The sequence below is a fragment of the Prorops nasuta genome, unplaced genomic scaffold, assembly GCF_024137725.1.
Source record: "Prorops nasuta isolate Cenicafe-Biocafe unplaced genomic scaffold, Cenicafe_Pnas_1.2 PNAS00001, whole genome shotgun sequence".
NCBI lineage: Eukaryota > Metazoa > Arthropoda > Insecta > Hymenoptera > Bethylidae > Prorops > Prorops nasuta.
In genome coordinates this window covers 14,244,980-14,271,981 of record NW_027116798.1, presented here as the reverse complement: position 1 = coordinate 14,271,981, position 27,002 = coordinate 14,244,980, and the positions used below count along the sequence as shown (strand labels likewise).

Genomic DNA, 27,002 nt, shown 5'->3' with positions numbered 1-27,002 from the left:
GATGGTGTGTGTGGAATGTGATCTTTGCAAAGTAATGTCAATTTCTAAACCATCAAATTTCCCTTTAAGAACAGATAAAAACCTATTTCTGCAATCTAAATTTCATATATTTAAACATCTTATAACCTCTGCATTTTGATTTCCTCAGCTAATGCGATTGCTGACACTATTATTTTTATTAATTGTTATCAATTAAACCAGGTTTTCGCTTGACTTATTAACAGACTACAGTACTTTTGCAAAACATTTATTTTTACATAAAAATGCGTATCGTTCTATTTATTTTATAGTGTCACGAGTGATTAGCTATTTTTTATTAACAGAATATTGACACTAATTTTCTAAAAGGTCATATCCCAAATTTGGAAAAATTTTCAGGCGAATAATAATTTATTTTTACTCTTATTAGGGAAATGTAGATTAACATTTGTTTTTGATATTCTTTTATATTGTAATTTAATATCGAAGAATGATTGGCAAATATTAAACTAATATTCTCCTATCGTAGTAATAGAAATGTTTTATTGCCACCTGAAAAACTGTCCGAAAGGGAGATACAGTGTTTTAAAGATTTGGTATTGATAAGAGTTTCAAGATAAGTTGAAATTAAACATCAATGTTATTAATAATTTAAATGCCTCTAAGTATAGCATATGATTTTCAATTAACTCATGAATTTCTGTGATTTAATATATTCCTGATAATGACTGATTCACATTAATATGATGAAAGTAAACTTCTCACATTGGCAATGTTGTAAACATTAATCTCAGTTAATCTGGTCAGCTTTATCCTCAGCAATGAAAATAGAAATGTTTTGCTTTAATTGAATCTGAAAAAGAAATTCCACAAAGTATATAACCTCCTGTATTATAAAATATTATGTTTTACTTATCTCATAATGGATGAATCTTGCTGTCATTATTTATTGAATTTATTTGTCATTTTGAAAAGTTAACATATTCATTATCACCACACAATGAATAATCTCACTGTATTAAATACCACAAATACACAAAATCACAACAGTTCACATTACATTACTCAGTATTCGCCGGATTAGTTATATCGATTATATCGATTTGATTTGACAGTTCACATCGACCTATAATCTATGACTAAGCATTGCCGGTTTTGTCGTTGATATTAGCAACTAACTTTAGGGCGAGACAGACATTTCTCTGGGAACTAGACAACACACAGACTTTTCTAGTGGAATAAGATGCTACAGACATTTCTAGGGGAATAAAATGCTACCGACATTCTAGGACTATAAAATGCTACAGAAATTTCTAGTAATTTTGATCAATTTTTGACAGAAACGAAATCAGAGAATATGATAAATTAAGCTTGCATTAACGGATTTTCATGTTTATGGTCTTATTTTAAAGCTCTTGTAAAATGTTTTAAAGTAAAATAATTCTCAATTCATGACATGTATAATTTCATATCTAGATAATGTAGTTTGAAAATAATTTTGAGGTTAGGGCGGCTAAACTTGCTGTATAAGATAAGGTAGCGCCTCGACAGCATATATATATATATATATATATATATATACAGGTCTTTTCCTAACAGCGGAGCATAGGAGATTCGTGTTAGTTGACTATAGCACTCGGAATGATCGAATCTCAGAGCGCTGATTGGTCAATATTACGTAGTACCAACAGATAATAAGCCGTTACCAATAGTTGGATACAAAAAATGAGATTCATCCGCCATATTGGTGTGGAGAATGTTTACATGCTGATCGTAGCAGAAAGAGGTGTAAAATGGAAAAATGTCAAATGTTGTTGTTACTAAAGTAAAAATTGAATACTTTGAATGAAAATGAAGAATATTCGTACTTTCCATTCATTATTTTCAATTTTTACTCTAGTAACCTTACCATTTGAAATTTCCCCATTTTACACCTCTTTCTGCTAGGATTAGCATGAAAACATTTCTCCACACCAAAATGGCGGATGAATCTCATTTTTCGTATCCAACTATTGGTAACGGCTTATTATCTGTTGATACTACGCAATATTGACCAATCAGCGCTCTCAGATTCGATCATTCCGAGTGCTATAATCAACTAACACGAATCTCCTATGCTCCGCTGTTAGGAAAGGACCTTGTATATGTATATATTGTTATATACATACAACTACTTATAGTACTTTTCTCTATTAACCTAAAACCTAGCTAATAACTTTGTAAAACTAGGATTAAAACATTTAATTAATTTAAAGTTACTTAAATTAAAAAAGGCTCCGATTGCATTCTGACCAAGCGCCGTATGGCGTCATTCGCATGCAACCTGAACCTCTTTCTCAGGCAACAGTACTTCCTTGTTGCCGGGGCCTCAGAACGCGCGTGGCCAAAAGTCTTAGTCAGCTATTAGAACAATCGACTTTTTTTTTTAATTTATTGCATTAGAACCCATTAAGGGTTATTAGCATTACAGTATATACAACTTTATTAGTAATATGATCAGCAGAACACTTAAGGCGATATTAGCATAAGAGTTCAGAGGATTTCAAAAAGCCAAACAGAAAAGAGAGCGGTTTAATTTTAGGCATAGCAAGGAATTCCACAATACAGTAGGGAGAAAAATAATTTAATTTACGCAAGTCTTGCAACCATATGGCTTCTTGCCTTTTTTAATAGAGAGCAGTTCCATAGAATATGGTTCAGATCCTGTACTGGGTTCCCACAGTCACAAGCGGCGTCTTTAATTATTTTAACCCTGGCCAAGGAAGATCTAAGGTGATAGTGATTGAACCGGGCCCTGTTAACCCAAGTAATAAAATCTCTGGGGAACAATCGACATATTGACGCACGATCGATTTCCAAAAACCATACCATATATGGTCATGAGAATCGATGCATTTTGAGGCAACGACTTGACTGCTTGGCTCCTGACCGATCAGTCCGGGCCCAGCAGTAACTGAAACAAGTCATCTGTGTGTGTGACTACCTGAGCATTAGCTCCCAAGTTACTCTAAATTCTATCTAACTTCAATTAGATAACCATTTAATTAAAAACCTCTAAAACGTATATAACTATTAAATTTATTTTTTATAATCAAATATTGTAAAATAACTCTACAAGGACTGAATAAATTTAGCTGTACCAAAGTACTTGAATTAGTTTTTTCACGGTGTGAACCCATAACAATATATATATGTACTTGCCGTCGAGACACTATCGTGTTTCTTGATTTATTGGAATTGCTGTCGAGAACGACCTTGATATGAATTTTGTATTGTTGCTCACTGAAGTCAGAAATGGATTTCGCCATTGTTTCGAACAATGCAGGGTTATTGTAAAGTTGTTGGTTAAATTTTGATCTTGTCTTGGTGCGGGATAACCTATTTCCCTAATTATCTTTGTATCTTGCGCTCACTCGAGTGATTTGTGTGGGATTCGAATAGAGTCAATGCGTGCATAATTGCATTTGTTAAACGAATTATTTGATTACGGATCGAGTGAAATTTGCTGCAGATATTAAGCTAAAAGTGACTGTTGAGATCATGAGACGAATTGCTGGTTTTAGATTGATTCTGAGTCGAATGGGAGTTGATTGCTGTCTAGCCTTTCTCGCTCGAGCCGGACTCAATTTGTCTGAACGCGGTGATTCAGGAATTGTCCGAGTGAAATTCCCGATTTTGACCCGTTCTGATGCTGTGGAATGGCACTTATGTAAATTGTTTTATGCCGAAATGATAAGGTATTTGAGATTGTTCCTTTATTTTATTATTTAAGTGTTCTTTCGTTTTAATAAGATCTTTGTGCTATCGTACAGCCGACAAATTATTGGGATAAAGTAATATTTTTGTGCTCTCGTACAGCCTATAAATTATTTGGAAAGATTAAGATTAATAGTTGCCGGATTGCCTGCTGTTGACCTTAAGTCAATTCCGATTTAAGACAAAAGAATTGTAATTGTTTGATTAAGAAATAAGATTTAGCTTGGGTTATAATTTTGTGTAAATTAATTTTAAAGTTTTTGGTGTTTTAATTAAGAAATTCCGAGTTTAGATAAAAGAGATTTTTCTTTGATAATCGAGATTAAAGTTTATTTTAGTTGCAGTTTTGTACAAATGATTTTTGGTCAATTCTATTGTAGACTTCTTGGTGCTGTCGTATGGCAGACTTCTTTAATATTGTGATTTGAATAGCTATAATTGAATTTGTGAATTATAAGAATATTTTACTTTGTGTATCGTTTGCACATGTATCGGGGCTTCCCTTCTATATAATTCCCTATATTACCCGTTGTGAGTTTGATTAGAGATTCTGAGTTGAAATATCAACTTTATTTGGATTAGGTCTTTTGTTTAATGATCTGTGGAAACTGAATATTCTTGATATTGTTATAACTTTATAATTACTTTGCTTCTGATAATAATTTCTGTTGTAACGTTGCGTTCCCGCAACGTTACAATAGCTGCCATTTATCGCTTTGCTAATCTCAAGCGCTAGATAGGCGGGTCGTGTGCGAACTAGGAAGTTATCAAGCGATGAGTTATTGATCGAGGATCGATAACTTGTCGGCTTCCTAGTGTCGGGCGATGGGTGTAGCGGGGCAGAGGCGGAACAGGCGCAGGGCTTTACCTGCTTCCGCGAGCTGCCCCGACACACGTAGTTTGGAGGTCTTAGAGACACATAGTGCCAAATAATTTCCCGCCAACGATACCAATTCGCGACAGAGCAGCAACCGCCACGTACGAGGAAAAGTGCAGCAGTGAAGTGCGACGAATGCCACCCTGCCACGAACCCATACCGGACAGCGGAGAATACCAGCCCTTCGGGCCTGCATCAGGAGCGAGACAGAGGCAGAGACAGAGAGATAGATAGATAGTTATTTTAATTATACAAGGATAAAACCATGTGTACAAAATCAAGCAAGCTTCAGATAACAATGATTAAAATAAACAAAATAAAATTAATAAAATATATGTAAGAAGGAGACACCCAGAAGGCAGTGAATAGACAACCTGCTGGTCCCCTCATGAAATGCTCCCATAACAAGTAAGATTACTATAACATCGTATTACAAAAACTATAAATTAATAAGGGGTAGCCCCTAATCGGTAGACGACCCACTAAGAATGTGCCGATACAGCGCATCCTTAAAATTAGTAAGGGTGTAAGCCCCCCGAATGCGAAGAGGCAGAGAGTTCCATAATCGGACACTAGATAAGATAAATGAGCAATTGTATGCAGCAGTTCTACAGACTGGAGTTTTGAGTTCTCCAAAGCACTACGCGTAGTATTACAAAGCCCGGTGACAGGATAGATCATTTCCTGTACAAGCTGACCAAAAACCGAGAGCAGTGGCGTGTAGAAGGCTTTGAACATAGCAATACCGATAAAATATGTACGCCTCTCTTTTACCTTCAGGAGACCAGCTCCCTTAAAGTATGATGTAATGTGCTCAGACCTATTTTCACCATATACAAAACGCACGCACGCATTTAGGGCTCGCTGCAGCCTAACATTCTCAACCCCGATTATATCAGTAAGAACGAGCGAGCAATAATCAAATAAGGGATATATAAGCGCTATAACTAGCTTTCGCCTCAAATTAATGGATAGGCACCCCTGATTGGATCGAAGTTGATACAGTGTGCGGTAAACTCTCGAACAGATGTCCGTTACAGGGTCTCTCCAAATTAGGGTAGGGGAAATAATAATTCCAAGACTCCGTACTGTGGTAGCAATTGGAATAGGAAAATTATCCACAATGATAGGAGAAATGCTACTAAAGTCTAAAGCATTAACAAACCTAGAAGAGCCAAGAATCAATGCAGAGGTTTTACGTGAATTAAGCTCAAGGTCATTGCACCTAGCCCAATTTACAAACCTAGCACAATACTTATATTGAAATTTGCAATGCACCGATTAACATCACAGGGATTGCACCGAACACACACCTGTATGTCAACTGCATAACGTATAAGGAGATAGTTAACAAAAACAAGTAACGTCCGCCGTATACAGTAAGAAAAGCAAAGGGCCCAGGATAGAGCCCTGAGGTACACCAGATGTGACTGTATGGCACGATGAGACAGAGTCCTGTGATCGAACAGCACATTTGCAGCCAGATAAATAAGACCAAAACCAACGTAATACAGGTCCAGAAAAGTCAAGAGTTGACAGTTTACGTGGCAAAACTACATGGTTAACTGTGTCAAAGGCCTTAGAAAAATCAAAGAGGACAAGCAGAGTTATTTGCATCTTATCAATACCCAATTGTACGTAATCCGTGAGTTTAATAAGGGCATCTTGTGTAGAGCGTCCTTGACAGAAACCATATTGAGTTTCATCTACATAGTTCGAATTCCTAAGATAACATAAGATATCCCTATGCACAATGCGCACAAGCACTTAACAGCTCAGGGATAATGGAAATAGGCCTAAAATCAGCGAGCTCAGTGGGACTCTTTACTTTAGGAACCGCAGTAATATAGGCGTATTTCAAGCAGCTGGGGAAGTATGAGTATGATCAGGAAAGGCTGCAGATCTCAAGGCAGGCAGGCAGAATCGAGGCAGAGCAAACCTGTAAAAGCCTGGAAGAGAGCAAATTACTGCCAGACAAAAGCGAGTCTGTAAATCTAAGAAACCTGAGGAAAGTCGGTAAATCAAGCGGAGAGAAATAAAAATTGTCCTCATTGTATAACGGTAATGGTATCAGATCAGTAGAAAAAGACGATTGATCAGCACCATCCATAGATGGCTTGAAAAAGGAACAAAAGTAAGAACACAATTGGTCAGGCTTAAAACTGTACGTAGCAGTACGCAAACTACTCGGAATAATATGCAAATTGCGAAGACAATTCCACAATGATTTAGGGTTAGAACATCGGTTTATACATTCAATACTGAATTTTTCCCTAGTGGATCGGATCATACACTTCACCCTATTTCGAGCAAGAACATATTCTGAGCGCAGGGATTGATAGGCTAGTGATTCAGAGGACAGGCAACGCAATTTAAGACGAAGCCTATTTCTATTTGCTATTTCCTTCATGATATCATTAGTCGTCCACGGAATAATGGGTTTTGTGGGTATAAAACTATAACTAGGTGCGATCTTCTCTAGATGTGATGTCAACAAATGATTTAGCAATTGAACAGCACTATCAATAGAACCAGAAACGAATAGAGCATCAAAGTTATAATTCGCAAGAGAAGCTACCGCCTTAGGCGTCGTGAGGTTATCCCAATGTCTGCCACATACGATAGATAAAGGACGTGTAGTGTTAAGAGAGATTTTATATTCTATATCAATCAGATCATGTCCAGAAAGAAAAGGCATAGTCACTTGAGTCGAGTTTTGCACTTTATTACTACTATCCACAATGCAGACATCAAGCCATGTATGCGATGTGGAGGTGTGGTGCGTCGTTAGATAGGGTACAAGATGGAGTGAGGAGAGCTCAACAGTACGACACAAGTAGACACAGTCTCGAGAGTTCGAACAAAGATCCGCATTTAAATCCCCATAACAATCTTGCATGCATAGCCCTGAAAAATATCCATAAGCAAATCCTCTAAGTCATGATGAAAGTCTATACGCGGTGGCCTGTACATAACACCAAGAAATAGTTTGGCGGAAAACGCCATTAGTTCAGCGTATAAGAACTCCACACACGGTTTATACGTATCAGAGGATGACGAACAAATTAAGCGGACATTATATATGTTAGGATAAAAAATGCATACCCCTCCATCCCTCTTATTACCTCGATCACAATGTAAGACATGATACCACGGCAAAGCAATACAATCATCAGATATCATTGGAGTTATCCAGGTTTCCGAGACCATAATAATGTCATACGACTAATTTATAAAGTAATTTTTAAATTCACAAAAATGTGCCGATATCGACTGCGCATTTACATGGCAAATATTTAAAACGTTGCTTTTTACACGCGAGCAAGCAATTGGAGCGGAGGAGGAAGAGCTTCATGAGATTATTATTGAGAGATCAGCTGTGGAGTTGATTCTAATGACAGGTGACGACCTAGATTTGCGTACCTTAATATTCCCATGGTCATCTACCTATACGAATTCATAATTCGCCTTCCTTGCAGCAGCCCTAGTGTCACCCAATAATTTGTACATTGCCGGAGGTAGAAATCTGTTAATATAAACATTAGATTCACCAAATGAAGCATCAATCATATTGGCTTTAAAATGTACTAGCGCACGCTTCGCAGTAATTACGCTATCCGCAGTAGTAACATTAAGAAACTGGACGTTAAGAGATCCAGGCTTATCCGGAACAGTCGCAAAAAGACGTTGAGTATTGACAATATCCGCTGGCGCAGAGTCAACCTTAAGGATATTGAAAGCCTTCACAATCAGTTCAGTATCCGAGACATCCTTGCATTGCGGTATGCCAGAGAAAAGTAGTTGAGACCTATTACTGTTAAACTCTAAATGATTAATTCTAGACTGGAAATCTACTGGCGATGCATTCAAGGAAGTGTCATTACGCGGGGCTGATACGAGCGCACTGACCCTGTTATTTAGTTGGTCATAGGTGACTTTCAAGTCCCCAACCACGCTTTCTATCTCCGAAATACGCGTAGTCATAGAGTCAAGCTTGGAAATGCAAGAATCAACTTTGCCAGATAGTTCGTCTATTTTAGAAAATTTGGAGGTAATAATATCCAGTCGCTTATTTAAACCTGCAAAGAGCACAGCCAATGATGGCTCAACTAATTGAACAGAGTTCGAGTTATTTGCCGATGCAGTAGACGCAGTGATCGACTTATTAAAAGGATCCCTCATACCTACTTTACCGATAGTTCAAGTCAATAAAGAATTAGTTTAGTAAAAGTCAAATGCAAAGCAAATAGAAAAAACGGGCTTTTTATGACAAGGTGCCAGTTCTAGCAAGTCAATCGAGCTTAAAAAAACTGAAATCGGATGAAAAATAACTGTATCATTGTTCCGCGTTCTTGAAGAGGAGTCACTTTTGGTTATTTTCACTTCAAGAACGCGGGACAGTGATAAAGCGTTATTTTTCATCTGATTTGAGTTTTTTAAGCTCAACTGACTAGTTAGAACTGGCACCTTGTCTTAAGGAAGCCTGTTTTTTCAATTTGCTTCGCATTTAAGTTTTATTAAACTAATTGTTTATTGACTGGAACTGTCGGTAAATTAGGCGTGAGGGATCCTATTAATAGGTGAAGACTGTGTAGCAGGGCTGACGATTGAGAATTTAGTGCAGATATTACAATTGTATTTAGGGATTTCATCATTAGCAATGAGTTTCAGCTCACGACGAACGCAAGACGTGTGTAAACCATGCTCAGAGATAAGACAGAATTTTGTTAGGTCCGATTTCCCAACAAAACCCCCGCATATACCGCAGTTAACAGCCGGTATCTTCCAATGGTAGCGAACCAATAAAAAGTTAAAAACTACGCAGTAATTAAAAATAACGCAATTTAATTAAAGTAAAAAATAATTTAGGAGTTAAAATCACAAATAAATAAATGTCTAAGTAATTACCGACATAAAAACTGTTCGATAAATACGTTAAGTTAAAAATAAAAAAGTATAAGATAAATAACCAAATAAATAGTTAAATAAATAAATACATAAATAGTTAGATAGATAAATAAATGAACAAATAAATACATAAATAGTTAGATAGATAAATAAATGAACAAATAAGTAATAGAACGAACAATTCAATAGATAAATAGCGCAATAAATAAATAAATAATTAGACCAATAAATAAATAAATAGATAATTCAATAAATAAGTCTATAAGACGGTTAAAATTCGTGGGCTAAGGTAAGCGTGTGCATATAGTGTACCGGTACGTCAGGATGACGGCTCAGTATGTTGCCGAAAGACCATGCAGTTAAGGTATAATATGTCAATATGTTGTCTTCTGTGTTTGGGCCCAATTAAGAACAGGACGAGATCACATGTCAGTAACTGGCGATGTAGAGCGGTGTGAAGAAGAACTCACTTCGTGAAATAGACATGCGCAGGCAGCTGACATTGCGAAAAGGCGGCATACAAGTTTTAAGGTTAGAATAACTCGGCCAGAATCAGACCCAGTTTTCCAGGAAGCAACAAGAGTATCAAATTAAATTAATGTCTCAAAAGGTAGCGTGAGAATGTGACACAATGATAGCTGCAGCAAAACCCACATGGGGACATTACGGCAGCAGAGACGGACAGATCAATAGTGGGACAATACGACAGAGACTTTATCTACTTACGAGAGAGAGAGAGAGAGAGAGAGAGAGACGGAGAAGGAGAGACAGGAGAGGGTCAGCCCTTTTGCAGCTGAAATAAGGGCGAATATTCGTGTTGTAGAAAAGTCCTGTGACGTCCCGGGGTGTGCTATGGCTTTAGGGCTCGTAGCACCGATCGGTTTTATAGAGAACTGCTGGTCCTACTCACCTGTCATGGGTAAGAAGGCAACCTAGCGGAGTGGTCATTCCGTCGGACCTATAAACGAAAATCATAGTGTGTAGAGGCGCGAATTAACAGAGTGTTCGCGATTACATAAGTTCGTTGTGAGTTTGAGAGTTGACGAGATCGTTCCCTTGAGTCGGTTCAAGGCCGCGGACTTAGTACAGTTTCCGTGAGGACTCGCGACCTTAGGTACCGGACCAAAATAATCCGGGTCGTTGTTGTGGTTGAGTACGCGGGAGCTTAGTGAGTGCGAATAACCGTCGAATAACGCGCACGCGCGGGGATTGGGACTCATCCGCGTAGCGTCGACTAGTAGTTAGCTTAGGAATTCACCGGTGGCGCGCGAGTACCGCGCGACTCGGCGGGTACCGTCGCGAACGCCGACTGGTGGCTCGAGAGCGAGGCTAGCTACTACGTCATCGGGGCTTCAGCCGCGTTCGCACGACTTAGGCCGCGCCCACATTCAGGACTTCGCGTTAGTATAACTAAACCGTGTAAAGAGTATAGTTTATTGTCACAGATTAGAGAGTTATAATAAACCGAGCTGAATTGGAATCGGAGACTTATCTTTATTAGCACTCCCTTTCCTAAATTCGCATAAGAGGGTTAAAACCCCCTCTGTATAAATAGATATTCGAGCATAATTAATATCACATCGAAGGCGCCCGGGTCTTATAGGAAGTCGACTATTTGGACGCGAACGCGATCGGTGAGGGATCACTCCTCCCTCCCCTTCTACTCTATCCCCCCGGATAGACAGTACCGTCATACTGTATATTGTGACATTTTGTGATTTAGTTTTAAGTGCAGCAAATTCATGTTTGTCTTTTCCAACCCCTCTACCTGTATCTATGAGAAAGGGGACAGAGTTACCATTTTAGTTTTGTATTTGGTTTTGGTAAATTTAGCTTTAAAGTATAATTGTAATAGAAGTCACGCGCGTGCGCGCGCGAACTTTGCGTTATGTAATTTATTTGAATCTTTCGAATTTGCGAATTTAGTATAATTTTGTTGCCATTATGAGTTCAGTATGTTATCTGCGTGTGTGTGTGTGTGTGTGTGTGTGTGATTTCTGATACTCGAGAGATCCTTATATAGAATGCATATGATTTTCTTTTGCGTTTGAATGTCTTTTGATATGCTGAGTGCGTAATGCAAATATGGTAATAGTAAGTTTAGTTTGGAGAATTTTGGGTGAGGTGTATGACAATCTTGGACTTGTTGAGATATCATATATTAAATTCCTTTAGGATGTCTAACGGCCCTGTAATTATTGAGATATCATATATTGAATAAATTTAGGATGTTTAATGATCAGAGAATTGTTGAGATGTCATATATTTAATAACTTTAGAATGTCTAATGATCGGGGACTTGCTGAAATATCATATGTTTAATAACTTTGGGATGTCTAACGGTCGTAAGATTTTTGAGATTTAAAATATATGGTAATTTTGGATGTTTGAGATAACTAAATGAGATTTATTAATGAAGGTTATTGCGATAATTTAGTGATTTTGCGATGTTTTTGTTTGTGTGAATTTGGTGTATTTGAGATTTCTAGCAGTCTTTTCGAATCCGTGAGGCCCAAGTTTAGTCATTTCGTGTTATCCGCTAAAAGTTTAGTGCCTTGAGGCCAAGATGAATACTTTTAATGCGTATGTCGTCAAAATATACTAAATATCAATATAATTTGAGTATTTGTGCATTTGATTGTGAATGTAAGTATCGTTTCCAGCGATCTCAAGTTGAAGAAATTTAACTTCTTTTATTGAGATCGTGAGTATTTATTTTAGATTTTGATGATGCATAATTTTCAGTAAGATTTAAGTGGTCGTAAGATCTGGCGCCCAACCCAACATTTAGTTAGTTTTCATGATGAATAAAATTTAGCTTTGCAATATAAGTTTTGTGATATATTTTCTTATTTGGAAATAGATTAGCCGTCTTAACTTAAATTTACCAAACCAATATTATATCAGTAATTCTGTGTATTTTATTAATTGCGATATTTTGTGAAATTTAGTCTGTTTAAATTTCAACAACCAGTTTGATTAAGTAAAGTTTAGCCTCAAATTTTAAAAATCTGTTTTATTTATTGGAAATAACCTTTTAAGATGACTTTATTTTCAGATTTAGAGTTTTAAGTTTATCTTGCGTTTTGTCAACAACAGCATTTCTTGACCAAAGTCTTAGATACAGCTTTTATCCGCTTAATCAGGAGATGCAACATTACAGCTGTTATAAAAATATATACTTGCTTAATAATTAGGTTTTACTAATTTATTTAATTGAAATATTTTATGTTATTATACAGGGTGTAACGAAACGACCGCCTTTTCTCGTAACTGGAGGTTCGGGATGACAATCCAAGTGCACGTGTAAAATTTCATTCGAATTGTTCAAGGGATTTAAAAGTTATTTTTTTTGAAAATCGCCACTTTTCTTTCGAACGACTTTAACTGAAGAATGGAAAGTGGAGAAAGTGAAAAAGTAATTGATGATCACCCCGTTAGAATGTAAAAATTATCGATCGCGCGCGATAATACGTTTGCTATTTTATCTTTAATTTGGCTATTAGAATAATTTCAAAAATAGCAAAATCCTTTTCATTACAATTCCAATTCAATTCAGTATAAGTATGATTGACCGAATTGATGGAAAGAGCGAGAAGACGCAATGAAAAGGAAAGTATTAGAAGCTAAAATATTGCGCGAACGCACTGATAACTTAATAGGCAACGCATGAGGGCATTCTCTTTCTGCTAACGAAGCTAAAGAGAATGATTCAAATGAATGCATTGATGATGGAGAAAACTAAACTTACCCATTTAATATTCTCCAAGGTCCTTTAAATCGAAGTCTTCGTAAAAGCTTCAACCTGGCTCCTGCATGATTTCGAAAAAGTACACAATCACTGATTTTGCATTTAAACACTCGCGAATTTAAACAAATTAGGTATTGACCTACGTTTCTCCAAAACACTGTTTAATTTGACACTTTTTAATTGTTTGAAGAAGGCTGATAAAAAGTATTCGAAACTAAATATTGATTATTCTTTCTGTCTCACTCTCTCTTCAGCCTTCTTCAAACAGTCCAAAATTGTTAAATTAGCCTGTGTTTTGAAGGAACGTAAGCTAATACCTAATTGTTTAAATTCACGAGTGTTTAAATGCAAAATCAGTGATTGTGTACTTTTTCGAAATCATGAAGGAGCCATTTTGAAGCTTTTATGAAAATTTCGATGTAAAGGAGCTTGGAGAATATTAAATGGATAACTTTAATTTTCTCTATCATTAATGAATTGTATTTAAATCATTCTCTTTAGCTTCGTTAGCAGAAAGGGAATGCCCTCATGCATTGCCTATTAAATTATCAGTGCTTTCGTGTAGCATTTTAGCTTCAAATACTTGTTTTTTCATTGTGTCTTCTCGCTCTTTCCATCAATTCGGTCCATGATACTTTTACTGAATTGAATTGGAATTGTAATGAAAAGGATTTTGCTATTTTTGAAATTAATCTAATAGCTAGATTAAAGAAATAAATAGCAAATGTATAGTCGAGCGCGATCGATAATTTTTACATTCTAACGTGGTGATCATCAATTATTTTTTCACTTTCTCCATTTTCTATTGTGCAGTTAAAGTCGTTGGAAAAGAACCGCAAAAGGGTGATTTTTAAATGAAAATAACTTTTAAACCCCTTTGAACGATTCGTACGAAATTCTATAGTACACTCGTGCTGTCACCCCTAACCTCCACTTACGAGAAAAAGAGGTCGTTTCGTTGCACCCTGTATATATTCTACATTACGAAATATTAGGTTCTTGGAAGTGTAATGATAATATTAAATCAAATTATATTATGAATATGCGTTATGATTTTCCCGACAACCTAATAATTTAGTATCTACAAATATATGGAGTATCTAAGCCAACCGGAAAACTCAGATCTAATATTTTTGGATTTTTATAATATTTCATACTTCTTATAAAAACGTAAAATAATGCCTCATATTTTTATCTTGCATTAATTGTGGACGTCTCACATGGACACAATATGTTGGTTTTATTGTAAAGTCACAGACTTATGAAAAGGTTCAAGTTTCTGTAGATAGAATTCACTGCGTAAAACCACCCTGTAATGTCGGTATACAGTGTTTCTTGGTACCAACCATTATGAAACCCTTTATAAGAGTAAGACATGCTTCATGTTCTGCTGGTCAGCTTGAGGATATCATAGCATTGGACTTGTTTATTTTTATTTAATTAATTATATCTGTTATAATTAAAAAGTATACTTTTTTATCCATCTTGAATTTAATTTTGTAGTACAATGATAATAGTTTTATGTTTGATTTACATATGTAAATTAAAGAGAGACATTTTAATTCTTTTATTAATATAAAATTTATTTTGTGATTTTCAGATATAACCTCTGATCAATCAGCATCTTCTTCATATTGGAGTCCGGCCATAAAAACTAGCAACATTTTCAATCAAGAGTCCAATTATTTCTCTTCTGGGCATGGCTTAGTCCAAACGCATCCAAATACTGGTATATTTAGAAGTGGTTTCGGCGGCATTGACAATCTAGGTAGTCGGGGAGTGACTGTTAGACCTCCTAGAACAAGACCATTAGATTATAGTGAGCGTGCTACTGCCGAGCTTCGTAGAAATCCTTCGTTATCTTCACCAGATGAATGTGCGCGTGCTTGCCGTGAAAATGAACCATCCAGGATTTGTTATTACCATTTTACGCTTGAATACTACACTGTACTGGGAGCGTAAGTAAACATAATTTTTAATTCAAATATTATTTGGATTCAAGCAACTTTATGATTATTTTGAAATACTATTTCATATAATAAGGGGCAATCTGTGTTAAAAGGGCCACCTCATCTGCCAACTTTAATTTCTGAGATAAAATAATTTTCGGCATCTTAAAGTTTTTCTTAAAATGCATACTTTTGACTACGGTATAGCGTTGTTAAACTTTTAAAATGGTCGATCCAGAATCGAGGTTGAGATAGAAGGATGCCTAAAATATTATCAAGAGACACGGTAGTGTCTCGACGGCAATTACATATAAAAGTAGTAGATAATTAAATGTCTATACCGCCGACGCTACCGTGTAACTTATACAGTAAGTTTGGCCGTCCCAATTTTCAAATCAATTTATCTCCGTGAATGATCTATTGTCATGATTTAACTAAAGCTTTTCCTAAACTGGTTTTGAACGTGCTTTCATTTGAGACCATAAACATGAAAATCGGTTAATGCAATCCAGAGATCTCATATTAGGTTAGCTCTTTATATCGAAATTCAGATTTTTCTCCATAATCTTCTTCTTTTCCAGCCAGAATGTATGTCTTGGGCTGAAGTTGGTCGCTAAGAAAAATGACGTCATTTTCACAATGCTTCCAACATAATATACTCATCGATCAAACTATATATGGTTGTGAACTAATGTGAACTGTCAATTAAAAATATTAAAATCGATATAATCGGTAATTAATTCGGCGACTATATTGAACTGTAAATTGTAATGTGAGATTACTTTTATTTAATGCAGTGAGGTTATTCATCGTGTTGCGATATTGCATCTGTTAAATTTCTAAAATCACAAATAAATTCAATTAACAGTGACAGAAGGAATCGCGAATTAGATAAGTATAACATTATACTTTAAAATACAGGATATAGTATACTTTGTGAGAGATATTTCTTTTTCAGATTAAATTAAGACAGAAAATTTTAATTTTCATTGATGAGGATAGAGCTGACTGGATTAAATAATATTAATATTTACAAATCTGTGCCAATGAGAAGTATACTTTCAACATTAATATGCATCGGTCATTATCAGGAGGATTTTAATTAAAAGAAATTATTAAGGTATTTAATAATCATATGCTCGACTTCCAGGTGTGGAAATCATTAATAAAATTTATGTTCAACTTTCTCTTTATCTTAAACTGATATGGATTTCAATTGTTCGATAGGTTATACCATATATGCGAACAAATATTTCAGATTAAATTATAATAGTGCTTTTTTGGAAAATATGAAGCATTCCGATGAACCTTCATTTACGTTGAGTACAAGTTGACTAGTGTTTGGATTTAAGCTAATTATACGATAATAGATGTTTACAAAAGATGCAAAGACACCAAATATTTCAGATCTTTAGTCTCAAGGAAGTAAGGTCACCAAGCACTAAAGAAAATGGAGATAGGGCAACATCAAATACTGGTAAGTAACTGAGATGCTCCATGTTACTTCAGATATTTATTTTCATTGAGGATTGAGATTGTTAAATGATAAATTGGATTTTAGGTTTACTCATAATATTATCATTTAGTATTTTACATTCACTGTGCAAGTGTATTATAGCAAACAGTAATACTAGCGCTTTGACTTAAATACATTTGGTACAATTGAATTAAAAATCCAAGGAGGAAGGTTCGCACACACACTGACTATTGGAGTTTAGTCAAAAATTGGGCTTTTCACTCCTGCATTCTGATATTTGAAATAGGCAAAGATGAAAGCATTGAAAGATTGGCAACGTAAGAATAAGCCAATATTCAGAGAAACGTCGCCCATAGCTCAGCCATAATTTAAGGATGAGATTCATTGGATGAAATTTTGTAAAATTGAGCTAATAACTGCTGAATGTTGTCCTCTGTTACCTTTGCTAGTATTCTAGACCAAAGGCAGTATACTGGTCATTGGTATGGATGAAAAAATTCACGTTTATTCTCAATTGAAACTCAGTCCAAAAATTAATGTTTCCACTCCATTTTGCAGCACCAGAAATCCGACCAGTTTCAAAAGTGTGTAACAACTTGCGAAGTGAACATCTGAGGACTCTGGCACAGGAAATGTTATAAAGACGACTCGCCAATGTATTTCCTATGTCTCCTTTGTCTAGAGTTAGCAGCATAAATGTGACAATAATTGGGGATAAAAAGAAACGTGGTATGCAAAACGACAATGTCAGCTTTGATTATATGCTTGATTGTAGCTTATTCAAAGCTTTACGAGTTGCTTATCCAGTTTTGCCCCTGTATCATCTCAAGCAGCTGATGGAGTTACTGAAGTTTCACAAAGTCAGATGTTGGTAAAAGTCAAATGTTGATAAACAGAAAATGTAAATTAATTAAAACATACATTTTACTTAATTATTTTTATATGTTGAAAGTATGTTTATTGATTATGAAAAATTTAATCAAACTTTTATTATAGTGAAACTGAAAACATTAAACAAGTAGCCGGGGCATTAATTATGAAGTTCATTTATGCAGAATGCATTAAAAATATCAATAAATTCAATGTGTTGACTGTGATATTTTTTCAATGTTAATATATATTATTTTATTAGTTAAACGCTGCTGTTTCAAAAAATGAGAAGTGTGGAAATTTTCTTTAAATTCTGTAGAAAAATTAAAAGAATTATTTAATGTTTTAAATATTATACTCTTACAAAACGTTATGAAATCCCACAAAAAACAGACTTCGCCTGTAAAAAAAGGCGGCAAGTACATAAACCATTTAGCATAAATAATATAGTAAAATTATCCAATTAACAAAAGTAATGAAATCCAAACATTAGGCAAGTGTATTTTTTCACCTTAGCAAAAGTTAAATTTTTGAAAAAAAAAAAGGAACAACAAAGTTACTTGCCGGGCCCGTAATGTCCATGCACAGTGAGAAATAGAATCGTCTGTGGTTCGGCTAACTTCACTCTGTATTTCAACATGAAATTTGCTGTACTACGCTATAGCTGAATCTCACACACGATTCAATTTCCCACTGTGCATGGACATTACGGACCCGGTAAGTACCTTTTTTGTTTGTTTTTTTTTTTAAATGTAACTTTTGCTAAGGTGAAAAAATACACTTGCCTAATATTTGAATTTCATTACTTTTTTTAATTGGATAATTTTACTATATTATTTATGCTAGATTGTTTATGTACTTGCCGCCTTTTTTTACAGGCGAAGTCTGTTTTTTGTGGGTTTAATATTTTGCAACATTTTTTTTCATCTGGTTTACAAAATGACTCTAGAGAAGCTTTTATTATCCATTTTTGCCTACTGAATCTAAATCCTTTACGAAAACTGAGCCAGTACTTCAAAGTTCTAATGAAAATTACATTGAAACTGTTTAAACTTCATTTTGTTTATAGCTTTTGTTATGTTGTAGTAGTGATGCATTTTATTTTTCATCTATTTTATTTAAGTTATGTATAACTACAAAGCTTTCTCTTTAAAATGAGTCCTGGTGCATGACGTTGTGATTATTACTTCCTTTAACCAATTAACTAAGTCATCAAAAAAACAAAACTATTTATATATTTATTTTGTCGTAAAAAGCAGTCCATGATTAATATATTTGTCTTAACACAATTTTTTTGTTTTTTCTTATGACGAGTATACTCGTCAAACTCAATTAACTGGTTGAAATAGGTACTATAGTTTGTAACGTGGTGAAACGTTACGAAGCATATTCGTCCCCCTCCCCCTTAGTGCCACCTTACATTCCGTAAAAGTGTTAATTTTAAGTGTGTGATTTGATGAATGCTTCTGATATAATCTGGTAAGTATTATCCCCTCTCCTCCTCCCAATTATTCCTCCTCTCGTAAGCCTTAGAAAGCACATAGAATACCAGCGAATTTGTACTCTGCGCCAATCCACTAGCAGGGACGCCAACTTATGGTAAGGAGGATCGCCAACTGCTATTACTTGGGCCTAAATCCGAGGAACATTATCGAACCAGGATCGATCAGGAATATTGATTGGATCAATCATAGGCCGAGTAAGAAGATCAGAATTTATTGGATTAGGAGGGAACGAAGGAATGGAAGCTTGATCAGGATACAAAAAAGGAGAAAGATGGGATGAGGACGACTCCCTACCGTACCGTTGACTAGGAAAGTCGCATATTATTATCTTCCCGAATAGTCGAGAGTTAACTGAGCTATATACCGAATTATTTTGCTATTATCAACGAGGAAAAGTAATCCACGTGGAAATAGTGTTTGTGCTTGCGGGATTCGGGAGTGAAATTATTCCTTAATACGCACTATCCCTTTCCCGAGCATTTTTCCTTATCTACCGAATACTACCCCTCGTCCCGAACCTTCATGATTCATAATTCCGTCCCATAATTATTCCCTTCGATGAAATTCTCGCGTCCCTTGATTGTTACTTCTACGTATGACTGCTTTGTATAATAAGTGTACGTGAAATCCGGCAGGGCGACCCTTTTGCTTTGTATTACTTCTGCCCAATATCTTCCCGTTCCGTATTTTTTGCAATGAAGTACTTGTCTTATTTTTAACAGTTTATTTTATTCATATTCTCCCCCTTCACTTAAAAATTGGTTTGGGTTCGATTGGAGTAAATTTGGCCCACCCGTTACAAGTTATAGAAAGTGTTTGACCCATTTACGACCAAGACGGACGATTGTAGCCTGTTTTTGTAGCTGAATTTCAGGTATTTAACGAAGTAGTAACTGGATCTAAGGTATAATTCTTCATGTTTTCTGGTAAGCTTAATGAGAATCCAGACTCAAAATCCAAAAATGTTGACCATAAATATAAAATGGCGGTGTTTTTGCAAAAATTTTCGAAAAATTTGTTATTTTCAATGTTTCTGATTCTTTTTACCTATAAAATGCATAAATCTATGAAATTTAGATGAAAAATCAGTGCATTTTTTCCTGAAGTTTAACGGTCCATTTTTACCTACATGCTTTTTTTACCAAAATGGCCCATAAAATGCAAAAAAATGGATTTTTTCATATTAATTTTTTCTTGAAAACTGAAAGGTTGAATAAAATTGTCGTAGAAGCGAAATATCTTAGAATTGATTTAAATATACTCTCAAATTTTTTGGAGATAAGATTTTTTCAAAAATCGCGATATTAATATATTCAAATAATGTCTCCAAAAACTCCATAAAAATTTAAGAGTATTCTCTAAACAATTCTAAGACATTTTTATTCCGCATCAATTTTTATGTAGGCCTTCAGTGTTCAAGAAATAAATTAATACATAAAAAGTCAATTTTTTGTTTTTTATTTTGCATTTTACCGCCTATTTTGACAAAAAAGCATGTAGGTAAAAATTCAACGTTAAACTTCGGGAAAAATCTTCACTGATGGTTGATCAAAACTTCATAGATTTATGCGTTTTATAGGTAAAAAGAATCAAAAACATTGAAAATTACAAATTTTTCGACATTTTTTTGCAAAAAAACCGACGTATTTAATTTATAGTCAACATTTTTGAATTTTGAGCCCGGATTCTGATTAAGCACACCAAACATAAACAATCATACCATAGATCCAGCTACTACTTCGTTAAACACCTGAAATTTCGCTACAAAAACATAGACTACAATCGACCGTCTTGGTCGTAAATGGGTTAAATGCCTTCTATGACTATAGTACTTGTGTTAAAGGAAGTAATAATCACAACGGTTTGCACCAGGACTAATTTTAAAGAGATAACTTTTCTAGTTTTATATAACTTGAATAAAATAGAAAAATAATAAAATGCACATCACTGCTATAATATAATAAAAACTATAAAAAATGACGTTGAAACAGTTTCAATGTAATTTTCATCAGAACTTTGAAGTATTAGCTCAGTTTTCGTAACGGATATAGATTCTCTCTCTCTCTCTCAGTAGGCAAAAAAGATAAAGAAAAGCCTCCCTAGAGTCATTTCGTAAACATGATGATAAAGTTTTTGCAAAATATTAAATAAAATTTTACACATCCTTCTATTTCAGTCTTGATTCTAGACCGGCCTTTTTGGAGTTTACAAGAAAGCCTAACAGCATTAATACGTTCGCGAGGTCGACGAATTTATGTTTAAAAACCCTTCGCAGTGTACGGAATAAAATCAAGCGTTTACGCGTATACATGACCAACGCGCTTAACTGATTAAATACAAATAAATGCTATATTCTATTATGTTTCGCTTTCTTGAATATTTAAATTCGTGACCCACATCGGGGGGGGTGGGTGGACACGCAAATCCATAAGCAATAACAAGGTTGATCCACCGGTGGGTCACAACGTCGCGAACGCGTTAAAAAATAGATATTTCAACTAAAAATTTTAAGATGCCGAAAACTATTTTATCTAAAAAATTGAAGTAGACAAGGGCATGGCCTTTTTGGCAGAAAAAGCCCCAATAATATAAATAGTACGGCATTTGAAATTATAAAATTTCAATCATATTACAGTACTACTTAGTGCATTAATCATAAATTTCATTGCAATTATTAGTAATAACGAGTAGGTTTCATGTTCGCCACATATTTCCATAGATTCCAAGATTCCGAAGACCACTTAGGTTAAGATTTCACAGGATAATTTTATATTCAACACTTAATTGTTAAATAAATTAAATAAATGAACTATCGGCCATAAGTACATAATTCATGAAAGTGAAAATTCACTCAACTAGAGAGTAATTTAACTCTGGTTTAATAAATCACACAAAAAATGAACTTCGCGTGTAAAAAGAGACAAAAAGTACTAAATCGTTTAGCATAAATAATATAGTAAAATATTTTAATTAAAAAAATTATTTTATTCCTATATTGTGATGCAAGTATATATTTTTACAATGGCAAAAGTTAAAATTTTGAGCAGAAAAATAGTAACACAAAAATGTTATCTGTCGGGCCCATATTGTTCTGTTATGTATACAGAATAAGCATACATAACTCTTACTACCATAAACATTACATTATTAATATTATTATTAACATTATCATTTAAAAACATAGTCAGTAAATCAAAACCCATTATAAATATGTTAAAATATCATTAGCTCTATTGTAAAGGAGAAATACTCCTAAAAGCGACAAATTCCTGTGTAACACGAACCGCTTGACGCAGTTCATTCACATTGTCGCCAAGGCTAAGTCCCGACACGTGGCCAATGCACTTCGACGACAGTCGAACGTTCTAGAACAATGACGCATTTGACCATCGGGACCCATAAATGTTACCATATAAGGTAATGTTTGACGTTGCACTTTGAGGGTAAGAGCCCCAAATGTGCAGCCCCAGAAATCAGTTCGAGTCTACTGTTAAGAGGAACCAGTCGAATCTTTTAGGACCTTCAGTCCTCCTACCTCTTAAACTTTTCTAGGCAATCCTCTGCCTTTTTAATACACTATTAACTAGCTCATAACTCTTGGACAACATATTGTATAACTTAAGAGAGAAATTGTAATACTCCATAATAAATCTCTATTATACAAAAATTTCTTGAGTTTTTCGTGAATCTGCGAACGAACCACAACAGTTCATACTTAAGTCGATATCTTATAATACAAACGTTCCTTCTTGTAATTTAAGGTAGTAGTCCAGTTGTTTGAGTCGAATTTTTTTTTTTTCATATTTCGATAGTATACCAACATAAGAATATGGTGTATAAATTTTAAACTGATATTCAAAATATTAACAAAGATATAACATATATTCGAGAGCGCCGCATATTTGAATGCTGTTAGTTGCGCTACAGTTGCTAACGGTTATTCCTCACTTTTATGACTCATTACCTTTATATTTTCTTGAAGTTTCGTATACCTATTGATATACGAAAGAATATAACCAGATATACCCGCGTTTGACACGTATGTAGAGACCTAAAGCTTGTTGCACGCACCGAGGATCGACGATTAGTGTGAGGATGAAAGTTCTGTTAGCCAAACTTTAAACGCATTTTTCTCGAAACCTCATTTTCTCGGTTGATCCGGGGCATAACAGATTTTCTATTGAACCGATCGAACTGAAATTTTTAAAGATTGTTCTACACATCTGTAATTCTGGCCGGAACTAGAATCATTCTTTTCATCCATTATTTTTAAGTTACCGCCCAATTTACACTAAAGAAATTATACCTTTTTTTTCGAAGTCCACTATTTTGTTATTTTTCAACCAAATTAATTTTTTCTAGTTCCGGCCAGAATGGCAATCATCCTGAACAATAATCCGTTGCACTCTTTTGTTTCCGATTACCCAAACTGAAGATACCTCAGGGGCCAGCAGCACATGTTTTTTTTCACCTACTTTGAACCCATGTAATTTAATTAAAATATCGTAAAAATTAAAAAAAATATATTTTTGTATAATTCAATATAGTATTAATAACATAAAATTTTCAGATTTTTTGCATTTCAGTTAGGTAGGTAAAAAAAATTCCCGAAGAATACCCTGCAAAACCGGTCGATTTACTAGACTTCTACCTTAAAAATGTGGCTATTTAATGCCATTCCATATAACGGGCTCGACAAGTTACTTTTTTGTGCTACAATATTTTTGTCGATATTTAAAATTTTACTACGGTCAAATATATACCTGCCTAATATTTGGATTTCACTACTTTTTTTTAATTAAGCAATTTTATTTTATTTTATTGTTTACGCTAGACGGTTTGTGTCCTTACCGTCGTTTTTTACAGGCGAAGCTTGCTGCTTGTGGGATCTTATAACGTTTTGTAAGAATATAGTTATTTTATTATAATTAAATCATTATTCCGACTAATTCAATAAAAAAAAAAGATTTTCGAACATCTTCATTATTCCGAAATGTAAAGCTTCAATTCAAGCTATTATTTTAATAATCGAATAAATAAAATAAAAAGTATAACAGTAATTCGTTCTTATCACATTAGCACTTTTAGAGGCTTTTATCATAATATTCATTAACCGTTTGAATTATTTTTAAAATATTTAAGGGGATCCATTACCGAGCAATAATTTCAATCAAGAAATTCTTTTAAACCATTACAGATATAATTTTTTTACTCAGGAGAAAATTTACTCTATTCTGTGTGTTTAGGGGCGCTACATAGTCAGTTTTTGAAAATTCGTAAAAAAAAATTTTTAAACAATATTTTTTTTCTTTTAAATAATTTTGAAAAATTGAGATTATAGCGCTCTATGGCAAACGTCAACAAGTAATTTCATGCCAATAAAAAGTAAATACTCTTATAAATTTGGAAGGTAATCTAGACTGACTAATTTAGATCTTATATGAAAAAAAATTCTATTTTTTTATTTAAAAAAAAAACTAAGTTTTTAGCACCATTAACCGCAATAAACTAAATATTTTTATGAATAGTGAAATTGTTCATTCCCTATATTTGATATTTCCTTAATTCCAGTTGTTTTGATCGTGGATCTTCTTAACGGGATCCCACAAGCTTTCTGTAGCCAACATTACGGAACAAAAAACGAGGGAGAATTTTCCAGCGCTATTTTTCAAACGATTTCAATGTTTTTGGGCTTGTTGGAATCGTCAGGACTCGCAGTTTGTCATAAATAAAGCCGTATTTTCCAAAAAACGTAAAAACAAAATTGTTTAAAAAGTCGCATTAATATAATATTTAAACGCAAAACAAATTGAAAAAGCGGGCTTCTTTATACCGAGATGCCAGACCTAACGATTCCAACAAGTCCAAAAATATTGAAATCGGTTGAGAAATAGAGCCGTACCATTGTCCCGCGTTGCTGAGGTGGACGAAAAGCAAAAATGTTTAGGAAGGAAGCTAGGCTTCCTCCCCTCTCGCGGCTCACGCTAACGTGTTCCCCCACTCCAGCATCGAAACTTAATGCGAAACTTTCCTCTCATATTTACGCTATTCCCCTATCTGTAGCTATGCATATATAAATACCGTTAAAATAATGCTGAGAACATTTCATTTCGCCGATATAATGAAATTGCTAAAAATGCAAATATCATTTTGAAATAAAATTGTAGAAAAGGAGATTTCCTAATGCTTGAAATATAAGACATACGGCGAAACGCGGAACATGGTATAGTCGTATTTTCCAACAGAATTTGATGAGACTAGTAATAATTAAAGCCATTCTTCATGTAGATTGTCTAAAGAGCTCGCATTTTCGATAAATCTTATAGTTTTTCAGCTATGAACGATTGAAGTTGCACGGCGCACAAATACATATTTCTTCTCTCGCGTAGATCAGCTGTTGCGCACGTCCATCTTCAATCGTTCATAACTGGAAAACTATAAACTTTATCGAAAAAGCGAGCTCTTTAAGACAATCTCCATGAAGAACGGCTTTAGTTATGACTAGTCTCATCAAATTCTATTGAAAAATACGACTGTACCATTGTCCCGCGTTTCGCCGTATGCTTTATATTTCAAGCATTATGAAATCTCCTTTTCTACAATTTTATTTTAAAATGATAATTGTATTTTTAGTTCTTTCATTATTTTGGCTTGATAAAATGTTCTCATAGTTATTTTAACGGTATTTATATATGTATAGCTACAGATAGGGGAGTAGTGTAAATATAAGGAAAGCTTCGCAGTAAGTTTCGGTGCTGGAGTGGGGGAACACGTTAGCGTGAGTCGCGTGAGGGGCGGAAAGCTAGCTTCCTTTCTAAAAATTTTTGGTTTTCGTCCACCTCAAAAACGCGGGACAATGGTACGGCTCTATTTCTCAACCGATTTCAATGTTTTTGGGCTTGTTGGAATCGTTAGGTCTGGCACCTCGTCATAAAGAAGCCCGATTTTTCAATTTGTTTTGCGTTTAAATATTATTAATGCGAATTTTTAAACAATTTTATGTTTGTTACGTTTTTTGAAAAATACCGCTTTATTTATGACAAGGTGTGAGTCCTAACGATTCCAACAAGCCCTAAAACAATGGAATCGTTCGAAAAATAGCGATGGACAATTCTCCGTCGTTTTTCGTTCCGTAATGTTGGCTACAGAGGGCTTGAGGGATCCCGTTAACGGGATCCCTCACGCGAGCTTCACCGACAGTACAAGTCAATAAACAATTCGTTTAATAAAAGTCAAATGCGAAGCAAATTGCAAAAACGGGCTTCTTTATGACAAGGTGCCAATTCTAACGAGTCAATCGAGCTTAAAAAAACTCAAATCGGATGAAGAATAACGCTGCACCACTGTCCCGCGTTCTTGAAGTGGAAATAACCAAAAGTAACCTCTTTTCAAGAACGCGACACAATGGTACAGCGTTATTTTTCAACTAATTTGAGTGTTTTTAAGTTCATTTGACTCGTTAGGACTGGTACATTGTCCAACAAACGCCCGATTGTTAAATTTGCTTCGCATTTGAATTTTATTAGACTAATTGTTTATTGACTTGTACTGTCGATAAAGAAGGCGTGAGGGATCCCGTTAATACCCAAATCACCTTGAAGCCTTTCACTTTCAAGGATTAGCTTCTAAATTCACCTTTTTTTCTACCTTTTTCATAGGTGCTACTTCTCAACATTAACATTGAATTATAGGTACTTTTCCAGTAAACTAGGATCATTTTTATTTTCTTTTCATAATTATAAACTAGGAATTATGTCAATGAATGCATTAGAAGCCTCTATTTGTTATGCATTGGGTTTGGCTATTCCTTGATACGCCAACTGGTGGCGAAATGAGTATTAAAAAGAGTAGGTAGTCTGTACTGTATAATTGCAATAGTATGTAGTTATAAACCTTAATACTAATGACAAATGACTTAATCTTTTCGGCC

At 34.7% G+C, this 27,002-nt stretch overlaps 1 protein-coding gene across 1 annotated transcript in view; it reads left to right on the top strand.

The window, feature by feature from the left end:
• The first annotated feature begins 14,778 nt into the window (after positions 1–14,778).
• The window catches only part of stw (straw), a 234,711-nt gene continuing 222,487 nt past the window's right edge, over positions 14,779–27,002 (top strand). The window contains exons 1-2 of the mRNA XM_066726085.1: positions 14,779–14,809; positions 14,872–15,229. Coding sequence (XP_066582182.1) covers positions 14,779–14,809; positions 14,872–15,229 — 389 coding nt within the window. The remainder of the gene's footprint in view (positions 14,810–14,871; positions 15,230–27,002) is intronic.